Genomic DNA, 17,084 nt, shown 5'->3' on the forward strand with positions numbered 1-17,084 from the left:
ACCTTGTAATTAATACGGAACTTTATAGGTAACCAATGCAGTGATGATAAAATCGGTGTTATATGATCATATTTTCTTGATCTAGTAAGAACTCTAGCGGCGGCATTTTGGACTAACTGTAGCTTGTTTATTGAGGATGCAGGACAACCAGCTAGTAAAGCATTACAGTAATCCAGTCTCGAGGTCATGAATGCATGAACTAACTTTTCTGCATCAGAAACTGATAGCATATTACGTAGCTTAGCAATGTTTCTAAGGTGGAAAAATGCTGTTTTTGTAACATATGAAATATGATTTTCAAAAGACAAGTTGCAATCGAGTATGACAGCCAGGTCTTTTACTGTAGAGGAAAAAGTAACAGGACATCCTATGATGTTAAAGTTGTATTGTGCGAGGTTTTGTGGGCGGTTTTTTGAACCGATAAGTATTACCTCTGTCTTGTCTGGATTTAATAAAAGAAAATTACGGGTCATCCAATCTTTTATATCTTTAACACACTCTGTCAATTTGGAAAATTTTGCGTTTTCATCCGGCCGTGATGAAATATATATTTGAGTGTCATCAGCATAACAATGGAAACTAATTCCATGTTTCCTTATAATATTTCCAAGTGGCATCATATATATTGAAAATAACAGAGGGCCTAATACAGATCCCTGCGGCACTCCATAGTTTACTGGAGTTATGATCGATTTTTCTCCATTTAAATAGACAAAATGGTAGCGGTCAGATAGGTATGATTTGAACCAGCTTAGTGCTTGTCCTTGAACACCAGTATAATTTTGTAGTCGATCTAAGAGTAATGTATGATCTATAGTATCGAACGCAGCACTAAGATCAAGTAAAACTAGTATTGAGATACAGCCTTGGTCAGAAGCTAAAAGTAAATCATTTGTGATTTTAACAAGCGCAGTTTCAGTGCTATGATGCGGTCTGAATCCAGACTGAAACTTTTCATAGATCTCATTTTGTTGCAAGAAAGAGCCCAGTTGAGCGGACACCACTTTTTCTAATATTTTAGACATAAATGGAAGATTTGAAATGGGTCTATAATTTGCTAGATTATTATGATCTAATTGTGGTTTCTTAATGAGAGGTTTTATAACTGCCAGTTTAAATGTTCTTGGAACATGACCTAAAGATAAAGACGAGTTAATAATATTGAGGAGAGGATCTTCCACTACAGGTAACACTTCTTTCAGTAGTTTAGTTGGTATAGGATCTAATAAACATGTTGTTGTTTTAGATGAAGTGATAAGTTTATTTAACTCTTTTTGTTCTATAGTTGTAAAGCACTGTAATTGTTCTTTCGGGGTGATAATTGAAGCTGAATTATAAGGCGCGATTGAAGATTGAACGTTTACAATTGTGGTTCTGATGCTTTCTATTTTCTCAGTGAAGAAGTTCATGAAATCATTACTACTGAACTGTAACGGGATATTTTGTTCGGGTGACGTCTGTTTATTTGTTAGTCTAGCCACGGTGTTAAATAAAAACCTTGGATTGTTTTGGTTGTTTTCTATTAGTTTGCGGAGGTGCTCAGCCCTGGCCGCTTTTAGGGCCTTTTTATAACGTGACATACTGTCTTTCCACGCGATTCTAAAGACCTCTAAATTAGTTTGTTTCCATTTACGCTCTAAAATACGGGTTTCTCTCTTTAAAACATGCGTAGTATTGTTATACCATGGTGCTTTATTTTTCTCTCTGACCTTTTTTAATTTAATAGGTGCAACCACATCCAATGTTCTATAGAGAATGGTGCTCATAGTGCTAGTTAGTTCTTCTAGTTCATCTGTTTGTTTGGGTTCAGGCAGCAGCTGAGACAGATTAGATAAGCAATTTGAGAAATTATCTATGGTGGATGGGAGGATTGTTCTGCCTGGTCGATAACGCGGCGCTGCATGACATATTACAGCAGTACGTAATATGCAAGTTACCATGTAGTGATCAGTGACTTCATCACTTTGTGGAATGATATCTATATCGGTTGGATCGGTTCCATGTGATATAATTAAATCGAGTGTATGATTAAGACGATGAGTTGGTCCGGTGACGTTTTGCTTGACCCCAAATGAATTTAATAAATCTGTAAACGCAGCTCCTAACGCATCATTTGGATTATCTACGTGTATGTTAAAATCTCCAACAATTAATGCTTTATCGACATTGACTAATAGGTCTGAGAGAAAATCTGCAAACTCTTTTAGGAAATCAGCGTAAGGCCCTGGCGGTCTATATACGGTAGCCAAGGCTAGAGATAATAGGGATGTTTTTCTAACATCTAAGAGCGTAACATTTAGTACAAGTACTTCAAATGAAATAAACTTATAACCCGTTTTCTGAGTAACATTGAGAATATCTCTATAGATGGTTGCAACACCGCCGCCACGACCAATCAGACGGGGCTCATGCTTATAACAGTATCCAGGAGGAGTAGACTCATTAATACCGAAATAATCATTTGGTTTAAGCCAGGTTTCAGTAAGGCAAAGTACATCGAAGCTATTATCTGTGACTATTTCATTTACAATAACTGCCTTAGGTGTGAGTGATCTAATGTTTAGAAGACCTAGCTTTAGAAATAGTTTTTGTTTACTAATAGCAACATTTTCTGTTTTAATAACAATTAGATTTTTCCTAGATCCTGCATTAGATTTATTATTTGATCTCACTAAACGAGGAATAGACACGGTTTCTATGCAATGTTCTACACTAGTATTTATATCAGTTGAATTGGTGCAGCAGAGACTATGATTTGGACTTTTGGTTACTAGTCAAAGGGTATTTAACATTTTGGAGATGTTATCTGACAGAAGATCCGCTCCGAATCTGCTTGGGTGTAAGCCATCAGCACGGAAAAGCCTAGGACGCTCCCAAAACAGATTCCAATTATTTACAAAGAGCAGTTTCTGCTCATTGCACCATGACATTAACCCTCTGGGGACCAAGCTGTTTTTGGGGCCCTTGAGATGTTCTGACATGCTCTGACATTTGTGCTTTTTTCAGTTATTTATAAACATGTTAATGGCAAAGGTGTAAATTCACTCTATATAGCACAAACAGGCCTACCATAATATGCGAGCAACATGTATGTAGATGTTTGTATTTTTAAGAGAATAATGTTTATGCGTGGTTATTTAAAAAAATAAAAATGAAAGTTGCTGAAATAAGACCACAAAACTCATACAAAATATGTGCCCACAAGACTTTTGACTAATGGATGTTTTCTCTTGGAGTTCTAGCTTCAAAATTATGTGAAAATAGTCTTGCTTTATCGTTCACAAAAAAAAAATACATTGATTTAAATGGTGTAAAACAGGTTTTGCTTGGAAAGCCAATATGCGAGGGGGAGGAGTAGTTTACACCTTAGATTACCCAGTCCCACCCACTCTGCATAATGACTCTGCATAATTAGCCATTCATTCAGGTGTGACACTGACTGAGCCACAATGCAAGGACAAAATAGCCTATATATTTAGAAGAAGACTTATATTGACCATTTAAGATTTTGCTTACATCTATCTTGTAAATATGTTTTGCTATTTTATTAAAAAGGTTACAATTACAACAATAATTACAATTTCAGCAATATTTCTGCAAAAAAAGTACTCTTTCTTTGTAAAAAAAAAAAAAAAAGATTATAGGCCTACATTTTATCATATGTATTCATTAGTTTGAATATAGCCAACATTGGAACATCTTAGTCTATGACTTTATTTTTGACAAAATAGTATTTTATATATATGAGCAGAAAAGCTTATTTGATGTGACAGTATATTCTACAGTAAAAACTGTACCCAAATCTAGTCAACAAAATGTTGTCTTTCATACTTCGCCTGACTGTAACGCAGTAACTGTAACTGTAAAAGCAGTTTATTCTTTCACACACAGACGCGCGATTCATATTTAGGCTAAACAGTCTTTACAAATATGTACCCTTCATTCATCTCACAGAAACGCTATTCATATTATAGAAACGCGATTCATCTTTTTGTTTACATAAGCCTACAACGTTATTCCATAACGTTATTCCACATTAACACTTGAGAAAGGATAACTTAGCCTACCTCACTCCTCAGCGGGATCTGCTCCTCATATCAGCACGGAAAATTTTCTCCATAAGGTAGGCTATATTATGCCTCTTTGTTTACAGCTGATGTGGGGGCGTTTCACAGACTGAAATGGTTCTCAGAATTTGCGTTTGAATAGCACGCGCTCTCCGGGGAGTGGTCACATTACTTTTGAATGGCTCCTAATGAGCTCGACTGGAGTCGCTCTCTTTTTATACAGATTACAGAAGCTGATAATATTTGTTTTTTATATAAATTACTTCATTTAAAAGCTGCGATCTCATGCTTTATGCCCGTGGGTCTGTTTGCCTGTTTGACTGAATTTTCGCGGAGTTATAGATAATTTTCGAACGCGTTTCAAATGGGAGTTTACTGACAGAGAGAAGGCAGAAATAGCATCATGTTAGTTTTTCTTTATTTGTCAAAAAGCAAAACACTTTATTTGTATTGTGAGTATACAGAAAAAAAATAGAAACTGAACAGGATCGATTGATGTATTACACGAAAATGAAAGATCAAAATTAACAGAGCATTTTGTGTTTATTTTTCATTGCTAAAAAAAAAAACGAGCAAAACGCGCGGGCGCGTTTTTGGTCCCCAGAGGGTTAACCATTCATTTAGCGCAAATAATCTGCTGAACTTTTCATGCCCTAGTCGGTACGTGGGAAGCGGTCCTGACACAATGATCGTTGTTTCAGGCGATGTGCTGCGTACCGTATCGATTAGATTCCTGAAGTCTTTCTTCAGAATCTCCGTCTGGCGCAGCCTGATGTCGTTCACTCCCGCGTGCAGGACCACAGTTCCGACGCGCTCGTCACCGTTCAGGATCTCGGGAACGCGAGCAGCGATTTCAGAAACACGAGCACCAGGAAAGCAGTGACTTTGCACCTTACTTTTACCTAACGTAGCGTGTACATGCCGAACGATGGAATCGCCGATGATCACAGCATCGCGTTCTGTTTTGCGTAGAGGGGAGAAGCGGTTTTGTGTCGATAACTCGAAAACCGGGAGGGTCGGAGAAAGTCTTGGTCTAAACCTGACTCGCGTCTTCCGCTGCGGAACCACCCAGGCTTCGTGGTGGCGTGTTGGAGCCGGAGTGAACGAGACCATGGCTGATTTCGACCGATGCTGAGGAACGCACGGAGTAGACGCGGTCGGAGTCAGCGGGTTAGTAACGTTAAACACTGATTTGTGTGCATCGGCGCGTGATGTTTCAAGAGCCAAACACCGGTCTCTCAGCTCGGCCTGTCTCAATAAAAGGTTGTGGATCTGTTTCTCAACAGCTTCCAGCTCAGACTGCAGTGCGTGAAGCTCAAATGTGTCCTCACCTGCACCAAGCGGTAGACTACTTACATCTGATATATTCGCCATTTTAACAGATGGACAGTGAGTTAGCAACGAAGCTACCAGTGATGCTATCAATATTAATACTAATTTATATTATAAGTTTGTTTGTAAGTGAGTGTGGAGAAGACGCGTTCAGCCGTGATCCATGGACGTAACCTTTAAGAGTATGCAGCGTTGGATCACTAATAGGCTTGAGACGCGTCTGCTCAACAGTCCGCGTTGTAACTATGAGGTTTTTTTAGGTTTTTTAGTGGTAGGGGTGTAGAGTAGACGCACGATAGGCGAAAAAAAAAAAAATGTTTGTTTATAAGTGAGTGTGGAGAAGACGCGTTCAGCCGTGATCCACGGACGTAACCTTTAAGAGTATGCAGCGTTGGATCACTAATAGGCTTGAGACGCGTCTGCTCAACAGTCCGCGTTGTAACAATGAGGTTTGAGCAGTAACGTTAGTGCTTCTCAGTGAGGAAAAGTAGAAAATGTTCGTTGTAAGCGAGTTTAAAGAGAAAAATCAAGAATTATAAATCAAATCGATAGAGCTCCAAAAACAACAACGCATTCAGACGCAACGCATGATAATAACAGGACAAGACATTACTCACCGTGTTTGTTGAGTGTTTCTTACTCACCTGAGCTTTTATGAACTCAAAGGCGCGAGCGCGCGAGAGAAAATAAATAAATAAAAATAGCTGAGCGCACACGGGTGGCGCGGTTACAGGCTAGCGAATTACTAGCGTGTTGTGCTAGTAGTAACGTAAGCTAGCGATGTCAGGGTTGGGTAAGCTGTATTTAGTAGAAATATAAACAACTAGAAATTGTAGTAAATGATGGTTCAAAACAAGGAAATACGAGGCTAAGACGGAGCTTACAGCACCGAAGCAGACACACTCACAGCAGGCAGCGAGAAAAATCAAGAATTATAAATCAAATCGATAGAGCTCCAAAAACAACAACGTATTCAGACGCGACGCATGATAATAACAGGACAAGACATTACTCATCGTGTTTGTTGAGTGTTTCTTACTCACCTGAGCTTTTATGAACTCAAAGGCGCGAGCGCGCGAGAGAAAATAAATAAAAATAGCTGAGCGCACACGGGTGGCGCGCGTTTACAGGCTAGCGAATTACTAGCGTGCTGTGCTAGTAGTAACGGAAGCTAGCGATGTTCGGTAAGCTGTATTTAGTAGTAGTATAAACAACTAGAAATTGTAGTAGATGATGGTTCAAAACAAGGAAAATACGAGGCTAAGACGGAGCTTACAGCACAGAGCAAACACACTCACAGCAGGCAGCGAGGCAGACAGGAGCAATCGATCACTGGAGCAAGTGTGGCATTCTGTTTCCCCTTTGAATCAGACAAAATTCTCGATTTGTGTGTGTGTGTGTGTGTGTACGTGTGTGTGTGCGTGTGTTGTTCCTCAGGAGCGCCGAACACCGTTGAGCGTGTGTGTGAATATGATGGAGTTATTAACCGCTGATCTGTGTGTGTGTGTTCCTCAGGAGCACCGAACACCGCTGAGCTGAAGATCTGTCGGGTCAACAGGAACTCTGGCGGCTGCCGAGGGGGAGACGAGATCTTCCTACTGTGTGACAAAGTGCAGAAAGGTGCGGGTTATAGATTTAAAGTGTTATTTTAGTGGCATTAGTATAGTATTGTTTTTTTTTTATTCGTTTTTTTTTAATATATATATACATTTTTTCATTTTTTAGTTAAAGGGTAACTAAACCCTTAACCAACTTTTTTTAGTTAATGATCTGTAAGAATGGGCCTTTATTAGTGCTGTTCATTGATTCGAGTAACTTTTTTGACATTTGGGTATAAGTGTTTTAATTCTACAATATATGGTGTAAAAACGTCTGAGTGCTGCCCTCTTCAGGTTGAACGGTGGCTACTGCAGTTGAATTTTCCTATTGGATGTTTGCGGTACTGCGTGACATAAGCGGTACTACGCTACGTAAGCAGGTTCCAGTTCACCACGCCCTCCCTTGGTACGAGCTAGAGCTACCACACATAGTATTGCATCAGTTAGGATAGCTTCAAGTTAGCGTATTTATCTGTATTTAGTACAGTGGTCAGGAGGGTACGTAGATGTAGGTTTGCTGGTTGCAACAGCACTGCTGGACTGCATAGCTTTCCAGCAGACTTGGAAATTAGGCGCCAGTGGAGCTCAAGTGTGCAACCTGCATTTTACGCGGGATTGCTTTTCCAACGCAATAGAGGTGGAAATGGGCTTCTCCACACAGCTCACGCTGAGAAGCGACGCAGTGCCAAACGCTGCTTCTCCTGCATGGACTCCACCACCGCAGCGGCGTCTTGATGTGAGTGATCATATATATAATCACAATTTATGGTTAGGCTAAAGTTAATCCTCTGGGGTCGACAAACGCGCCGGCGCATTTTGCTGGATTTTTTCAAATAGCGGCAAAATATGAAAAAGCCTATAGAGAGCGCGCGCTATTGACATCAACTCGATAAAACTCATCAGATGCATGTACTTTACATTGTCTTGCGACCCTGTGAGTCACTCTCCATTTTAGAGTCTGACAGCAGCTGTCAATTAATCCGTCATTGCGGGTCTCAGGTGCATGCCCCCCCCCGCTCAGCCCCGCCCTCGGTCCGTCCCCTCTATCGCCGCTGGGCTCTGCCCACTTTTCCAGTATTTTCCAAATATTGCCAGTGGGTGGAGTCAGGCTCTGACCAGGGGTTTAGTTACCCTTTAAAGGTTTTTCTTTTTTTCATGAGTTTTCACAAGTTCACATAGATGAACTTTTATGATGGATAGATGCACATTTATGATGGAGAGATGCACTTTTATGATGGAGAGATGCACTTTTATGATGGACAGATGCACTTTTATGATGGACAGATGCACTTTTATGATGGACAGATGCACTTTTATGATGGACAGATGCACATTTATGATGGACAGATGCACTTTTATGATGGACAGATGCACTTTTATGATGGACAGATGCACTTTTAATATGGATAGATGCACTTTTATGATGGATAGATGCACTTTTATGATGGATAGATGCACTTTTATGATGGAGAGATGCACTTTTATGATGGAGAGATGCACTTTTAATATGGATAGATGCACTTTTATGATGGATAGATGCACTTTTATGATGGACAGATGCACTTATGATGGATAGATGCACATTTATGATGGACAGATGCACTTTTATGATGGATAGATGCACTTTTATGATGGAGAGATGCACTTTTATGATGGATAGATGCACTTATGATGGATAGATGCACTTTTATGATGGATAGATGCACTTATGATGGATAGATGCACTTTTATGATGGATAGATGCACTTATGATGGATAGATGCACTTTTATGATGGATAGATGCACTTTTATGATGGATAGATGCACTTTTATGATGGATAGATGCACTTATGATGGATAGATGCACTTTTATGATGGATAGATGCACTTTTATGATGGACAGATGCACTTATGATGGATAGATGCACATTTATGATGGACAGATGCACTTTTATGATGGATAGATGCACTTTTATGATGGAGAGATGCACTTTTATGATGGATAGATGCACTTATGATGGATAGATGCACTTTTATGATGGATAGATGCACTTATGATGGATAGATGCACTTTTATGATGGATAGATGCACTTATGATGGATAGATGCACTTTTATGATGGATAGATGCACTTTTATGATGGATAGATGCACTTTTATGATGGATAGATGCACTTATGATGGATAGATGCACTTATGATGGATAGATGCACTTTTATGATGGATAGATGCACTTATGATGGATAGATGCACTTTTATGATGGATAGATGCACTTTTATGATGGATAGATGCACATTTATGATGGACAGATGCACTTTTATGATGGACAGATGCACTTATGATGGATAGATGCACTTTTATGATGGATAGATGCACTTATGATGGATAGATGCACTTTTATGATGGATAGATGCACTTATGATGGATAGATGCACTTTTATGATGGACAGATGCACTTTTATGATGGATAGATGCACTTTTATGATGGACAGATACAGTTTTATAATGGATAGATGCACTTTTATGATGGACAGATGCACTTTTATGATGGATAGATGCACTTTTATGATGGACAGATGCACTTTTATGATGGACAGATGCACTTTTATGATGGATAGATGCACATTTATGATGGACAGATGCACTTTTATGATGGACAGATGCACTTTTATGATGGACAGATGCACTTTTATGATGGACAGATGCACTTTTATGATGGACAGATGCACTTTTATGATGGACAGATGCACTTTTATGATGGACAGATGCACTTTTATGATGGACAGATGCACTTTTATGATGGATAGATGCACATTTATGATGGACAGATGCACTTTTATGATGGACAGATGCACTTTTATGATGGATAGATGCACATTTATGATGGACAGATGCACTTTTATGATGGATAGATGCACTTCTATGATGGATAGATGCACTTCTATGATGGATAGATGCACTTTTATGATGGACAGATGCACTTTTATGATGGATAGATGCACATTTATGATGGACAGATGCACTTTTATGATGGAGAGATGCACTTTTATGATGGAGAGATGTACCTTTATGATGGATAGATGCACTTTTATGATGGATAGATGCACTTTTATGATGGACAGATGCACTTTTATGATGGACAGATGCACATTTATGATGGACAGATGCACTTTTATGATGGATAGATGCACTTCTATGATGGATAGATGCACTTTTATGATGGACAGATGCACTTTTATGATGGATAGATGCACATTTATGATGGACAGATGCACTTTTATGATGGATAGATGCACTTTTATGATGGAGAGATGCACTTTTATGATGGAGAGATGCACCTTTATGATGGATAGATGCACTTTTATGATGGATAGATGCACTTTTATGATGGACAGATGCACGTTTTGGAGCTTCAGTCTATTGGTTGCAATTCACTGCCATTATTAAGCTTGGAAGAGCCAGGACATTTTTTTTTATATATATAATATATTATAGGCCTATACGTTTAGATTATTTCAAGTAACAAAAATGTTTTTGTTTTGTTTTGTTTTTACGTTTAGTTCCGTTTAGTCTTAGTATCACTGATATACTATTATAGATTCTATAAATATTTTCAAGTTTTATGTTAATTTTTTTTAAATTTTTAAAAAAAAATTTTTTTTTGTGCTTTTGTAAATTTTTTACAAAGTTTTACAAATATGTCTATATAGTTTTTAATTTTATTTAAGCTTTAGTTATTTTATTACTTTAGTTATCTGAAAATAGAAATGATGCACTGGCAACCAGCTAAATAACAACATAAGTTGAATGTGTTTCTTTTATTTCAAGTTTCAAAAGTGTTTAGTTTAGTATTTTTAGTTTAGTTCAGTTTAGTTTTTAGTATCACTGAGATACTATTATAAATTTGATCAATATTTTGCAGTTTTCATTGGAATTTTTTTAATTTATTTTTTTATCTTTATTCTTTAAATGTCTATATTAAAAATAACTTTATTTTAATTTTACTTTGTTATTCCAGAAACAACTTTTGATTTTAATAATCCATTAATAAATGTTGACATTAACATTAACTGAGAATAATAAATGCTTTACAAGCATGTTGCGTTATTAGTTAATGTTAAATAATGTTGTTAACTAATGGAATCATATTGTAAAGTGTTACCAGAAAAGTTAAATTAATTCAAGATGTTTTCTTTGGATTTTACTTCTGAAGTAGACTGATTTAGTTTGGGTTTATATATATATATATATATATATATATATATATATGTATATGTATGTGTGTGTGTGTGTAATATATGGTAATATATGTATCATATATTGCTCTTTAGGTTTAATTTATTTCAGTGTTAGTTTTAGTTCTTAATTATTTCCAGTTATTAACATTTAGTGCTTCAACCTGAACTTAGGTTAGTTATTGCCATGGCAACATTTCTAGTTTTCGTTGAGTTTATTTCAGTGCACAGAGATGTGTGTAGGGTTGTGGTCAGAGTATGACTGTGCTCTTCCCCTCAGAGGACATCGAGGTGCGCTTCTTCCGGGACTCGTGGGAGAGCAAGGGCTCGTTCTCACAGGCCGATGTTCACCGTCAGGTGGCCATCGTGTTCCGCACGCCCCCGTACCACGACACTAACCTGTCTGAGCCGGTGCGGGTGAAGATGCAGCTCCGCCGGCCCTCAGACCGAGAGGTCAGCGAGCCCATGGACTTCCAGTACTTGCCCGCCGACCCGGGTGAGACCATGTGTCATGTGGAAGCTTGTTCATGCCACAGGATACTGAATAAAAAAGCTCATTTCTACTTTTTATCTCACAGTTGCGAGTTAAAAAAAGTCTGAATTGCGAGATAAAACGTTGTAATTACCTTTTTAATTGCAGGTTTATATATTAATTATTATATCTTATAAATCCACAATTGCGAAAAAAAGGTCATAATTGCGAGTTATAAATTCATAATTGCGGAAAAATCGTCATTGCGAGATATAAACTCATAATTGCGAAAAAAAGGTCATAATTGCGAGATATAAACTCATAATTGCGGGGAAAAAGGTCATAATTGCGAGATATAAACTCATAATTGCGGGGGAAAAAGGTCATAATTGCGAGATAGAAAACTCATAATTGCGGGAAAAAAGGTCATAATTGCAAGATATAAACTCATAATTGCGGGGGAAAAAGGTCATAATTGCGAGATAGAAACTCATAATTGCGGGGGAAAAAGGTCATAATTGCGAGATAGAAACTCATAATTGCGGAACAAAGGTCATAATTGCAAGATAGAAACTCATAATTGCTAAAAAAAGGTCATAATTGTGAGATATAAACTCATAATTGCGGGAAAAAAGGGTCATAATTGCGAGCTGGAAACTCATAATTGCTGGAAAAAAGGTCATAATTGCAAGATATAAACTCATTGTGGGAAAAAAAAGGTCAGAATTGCGAGATATAAATTCATAATTGCGGAAAATCGTCATTGCGAGATATAAACTCATAATTGCGAAAACAATTGTCATAATTGCGAGATAGAAACTCATAATTGCGGGAAAAAGTCATAATTGCGTGATATAAACTCATAATTGCGGGGGGAAAAAGGTCATAATTGCGAGATAGAAACTCATAATTGCGGGGAAAAAAGGTCATAATTGCGAGATAGAAACTCATAATTGCGGAACAAAGGTCATAATTGCAAGATAGAAACTAATAATTGCGGAACAAAGGTCATAATTGCAAGATAGAAACTCATAATTGCTAAAAAAAATGTCATAATTGCGAGATATAAACTCATAATTGCGGGAAAAAGGTCATAATTGCGATATAAACTCATAATTGCAGGGAAAAAAGGTCATAATTGCGAGATAGAAACTCATAATTGCGGAACAAAGGTCATAATTGCAAGATATAAACTCATAATTGCTAAAAAAAGGTCATAATTGCAAGATATAAACACATAATTGCGGGGGAAAAAGGTCATAATTGCGAGATATAAACTCATAATTGCGGGAAAAAGGTCATAATTGCGAGATATAAACTCATAATTGCAGGGAAAAAAATGTCATAATTGTAAGATATTAACTCATAATTGTGAAAAAAAAGGTCATAATTGTAAGATATTAACTCATAATTGTGAAAAAAAAGGTCATAATTGCGAGATATAAACTCATAATTGCAGGGAAAAAAGGTCATAATTGTAAGATATAAACTCATAATTGTTAAAAAAAAGGTCAGAATTGCGAGATAGAAACTCATAATTGCTATTAAAAAAAAGGTCATAATTGCGAGATATTAACTCATAATTGCGGGGGAAAAAAGGTCATAATTGCGAGATATAAACTCATAATTGCGGGAAAAAGGTCATAATTGCGAGATATAAACTCATAATTGCAGGGAAAAAAATGTCATAATTGTAAGATATTAACTCATAATTGTGAAAAAAAAGGTCATAATTGTAAGATATTAACTCATAATTGTGAAAAAAAAGGTCATAATTGGAGATATAAACTCATAATTGCAGGGAAAAAAGGTCATAATTGTAAGATATAAACTCATAATTGTTAAAAAAAAGGTCAGAATTGCGAGATAGAAACTCATAATTGCTATTAAAAAAAAGGTCATAATTGCGAGATATTAACTCATAATTGCGGGGGAAAAAAGGTCATAATTGTAAGATATAAACTCATAATTGCGGGGAAAAAAAGGTCATAATTGTAAGATATAAACTCATAATTGTGGAAAAAAAAAGGTCATAATTGCGAGATATAAACTCATAATTGCGGGGGAAAAAAGGTCATAATTGCAAGATAGAAACTCATAATTGCGGGGAAAAAATGTCATAATTGCGAGATAGAAACTCATAATTGCGGAACAAAGGTCATAATTGCAAGATAGAAACTCATAATTGCGGAACAAAGGTCATAATTGCAAGATAGAAACTCATAATTGCTAAAAAAATGTCATAATTGCAAGATAGAAACTCATAATTGCGGGAAAAAAAGGTCATAATTGCGAGATAGAAACTCATAATTGCGGGAAAAAAGGTAATAATTGCGAGATATAAACTCATAATTGCGGAAAAAAGGTCATAATTGCGAGATATAAACTCATAATTGTGGGGAAAAAAGGTCATAATTGTAAGATATAAACTCATAATTGTGAAAAAAAAAGTCAGAATTGCGAGATAGAAACTCATAATTGCTATAAAAAAAAGGTCATAATTGCGAGATATTAACTCATAATTGTGGGAAAAAAAGGTAATAATTGCGAGATATAAACTCATAATTGCGGGGGAAAAAAGGTCATAATTGCGAGATATAAACTCATAATTGCGGAACAAAGGTCATAATTGCAAGATAGAAACTCATAATTGCGGGGAAAAAATTTCATAATTGCGAGATAGAAACTCATAATTGCGGAACAAAGGTCATAATTGCAAGATAGAAACTCATAATTGCTAAAAAAAGGTCATAATTGCGAGATAGAAACTCATAATTGCGGGAAAAAAGGTAATAATTGCGAGATATAAACTCATAATTGCGGAAAAAAGGTCATAATTGCGAGATATAAACTCATAATTGCGGGAAAAAGGTCATAATTGCGAGATATAAACTCATAATTGCGGGGGAAAAAAGGTCATAATTGTAAGATATAAACTCATAATTGTGAAAAAAAGGTCAGAATTGCGAGATAGAAACTCATAATTGCTATAAAAAAAAGGTCATAATTGCGAGATATTAACTCATAATTGCGGGGGAAAAAAGGTCATAATTGTAACATATAAACTCATAATTGTGGGGAAAAAAAGGTCATTGTAAGATATAAACTCATAATTGTGAAAAAAAAAAGGTCATAATTGCGAGATATAAACTCATAATTGCGGGGGAAAAAAGGTAAACTGCGAGATATAAACTCATAATTGCGAAAAAAAAAAGGTCATAATTGCGAGATATAAACTCATAATTGCGGGAAAAAAAGGTCATAATTGCAAGATATAAACTCATAATTGCGGGAAAAAAAGGTCATAATTGCGAGATATAAACTCATAATTGCGGGAAAAAAAGGTCATAATTGCAAGATAAAACGTTGTAATTACCTTTTTAATTGCAGGTTTATATATTAATTATTATATCTTATAAATCCACAATTGCCAAAAATGGTCAGAATTTGCAAGATGTAAACTCATAATTGCGAAAAATGGTCATTGTGAGATATAAACTCATAATTGCGAAAAAAAAAGGTCATAATTACAAGATATAAACTCATAACTGCGGAAAAAAAAGGTCAGAATTGCGAGATATAAATTCATAATTGCGAAAAATGGTCATTGTGAGATATAAACTCATAATTGTGAAAAAAAGGTCATAATTACAAGATATAAACTCATAATTGCGAAAAAAAAGGTCAGAATTGCGAGATATAAACTCATAATTGCGAAAAATGGTCATTGTGAGATATAAACTCATAATTGCGAAAAAAAGGTCATAATTACAAGATGTAAACTTACAATTGCGAAAAAAAGGTCAGAATTGCGAGATATAAACTCATAATTGCGAAAAATGGTCATTGTGAGATATAAACTCATAATTGCGAAAAAAAGGTCATAATTACAAGATATAAACTCATAATTGCGAAAAAAAGGTCAGAATTGCGAGATATAAACTCATAATTGCGAAAAATGGTCATTGTGAGATATAAACTCATAATTGCGAAAAAAAGGTCATAATTACAAGATATAAACTCATAACTGCGGAAAAAAAAGGTCAGAATTGCGAGATATAAATTCATAATTGCGAAAAATGGTCATTGTGAGATATAAACTCATAATTGCGAAAAAAAGGTCATAATTGCGAGATATAAACTCATAATTGCGAAAAATGGTCATTGTGAGATATAAACTCATAATTGCGAAAAAAAGGTCATAATTACAAGATATAAACTCATAACTGCGGAAAAAAAAGGTCAGAATTGCGAGATATAAATTCATAATTGCGAAAAATGGTCATTGTGAGATATAAACTCATAATTGCGGGGAAAAAAAGGTCATAATTGTAAGATATAAACTCATAATTGTGAAAAAAAAGGTCATAATTGCGAGATATAAACTCATAATTGCTAAAAAAAAAAGTCATAATTGCGAGATATAAACTCATAATTGCGGGGGGAAAAAGGTAATATTTGTAAGATATAAATTCATAATTGTGAAAAAAAAAAGGTCAGAATTGCGAGATAGAAACTCATAATTGCGGGAAAAAAAAGGTAAATTGCGAGATATAAACTCATAATTGCGAAAAAAAGGTCATAATTGTGAGATATAAACTCATAATTGCGGGGGAAAAAAGGTCATAATTGTAAGATATAAACTCATAATTGCGGGGAAAAAAAGGTCATAATTGTAAGATATAAACTCATAATTGTGAAAAAAAAAAGGTCATAATTGCGAGATATAAACTCATAATTGCGGGGAAAAAAAGGTAAATTGCGAGATATAAACTCATAATTGCGAAAAAAAAAGGTCATAATTGTGAGATATAAACTCATAATTGCGGGGGAAAAAAGGTCATAATTGCAAAATATAAACTCATAATTGCGGAAAAAGTCAGAATTATTGAAAATTCGAATAAAAGGTCAGAATTGCAAGATTTTTTTTTTGTTGCACGAAATAAAATCAGAATTGCGAGATTAAAAGTCACAATTACTTTTTTTTATATTTTATTCCATGGCAGAAGCTTCCATAGTTTTACATAAGGCATTTAGGTTCTCAGAATAGCAGTTCACCTGAAGTGCGAGTGCTCACCCTCATGTTGTTGTGGTTCTCTCTCTGTGGTTGTGGTTCTGGTAACGACAGACGAGCACAGGCTGATGGAGAAGCGTAAGAGGACAGAAGGGTTGCTGCAGAATCTCAAACTCAGCAGCATGAGTTCAGGTGTGTGTTGCATCAGATCAGGTCATGTTAAGGTGTTAGAGGTCAGTTTTGTAGTGAACGTGTGTGTTTTATCTGCAGGATCCTCCATGCAGACAGACAGACGGCCATTCAGTACAGCGAAACGAACCCTAGCCGTGTCCAAACCCACAGCCACCAGTATCACTCCAGGTAACCAGTAATACACCTGTTATCCA

The 17,084-nt window shown here is 36.1% G+C and overlaps 2 protein-coding genes across 3 annotated transcripts in view; one reads left to right on the forward strand and one right to left on the reverse strand.

Moving 5' to 3' along the window:
* Window positions 1–17,084, forward strand: part of rela (v-rel avian reticuloendotheliosis viral oncogene homolog A) — a 39,107-nt gene that overhangs the window by 16,011 nt on the left and 6,012 nt on the right. For both annotated transcript variants that reach the window (XM_082161642.1, XM_082161643.1), the window contains exons 7-10: window positions 6,915–7,019; window positions 11,493–11,708; window positions 16,813–16,890; window positions 16,969–17,058. In XM_082161642.1, the coding sequence (XP_082017768.1) occupies window positions 6,915–7,019; window positions 11,493–11,708; window positions 16,813–16,890; window positions 16,969–17,058 (489 nt within the window). The remainder of the gene's footprint in view (window positions 1–6,914; window positions 7,020–11,492; window positions 11,709–16,812; window positions 16,891–16,968; window positions 17,059–17,084) is intronic.
* On the reverse strand, window positions 7,035–11,075 carry LOC309492960 (uncharacterized protein; the record flags this gene model as incomplete). The annotated part of the gene is made up of 3 exons (XM_082161993.1): window positions 7,035–8,265; window positions 8,414–10,394; window positions 11,065–11,075. The coding sequence occupies 2 exons, from the start codon at window positions 11,073–11,075 to the stop codon at window positions 9,335–9,337; spliced, it is 1,071 nt and encodes a 356-aa protein (XP_082018119.1). The 3' UTR covers window positions 7,035–8,265; window positions 8,414–9,334.

Source organism: Leuciscus leuciscus, assembly GCF_965113295.1.
Source record: "Leuciscus leuciscus genome assembly, chromosome: 2".
Taxonomy (NCBI): domain Eukaryota; kingdom Metazoa; phylum Chordata; class Actinopteri; order Cypriniformes; family Leuciscidae; genus Leuciscus; species Leuciscus leuciscus.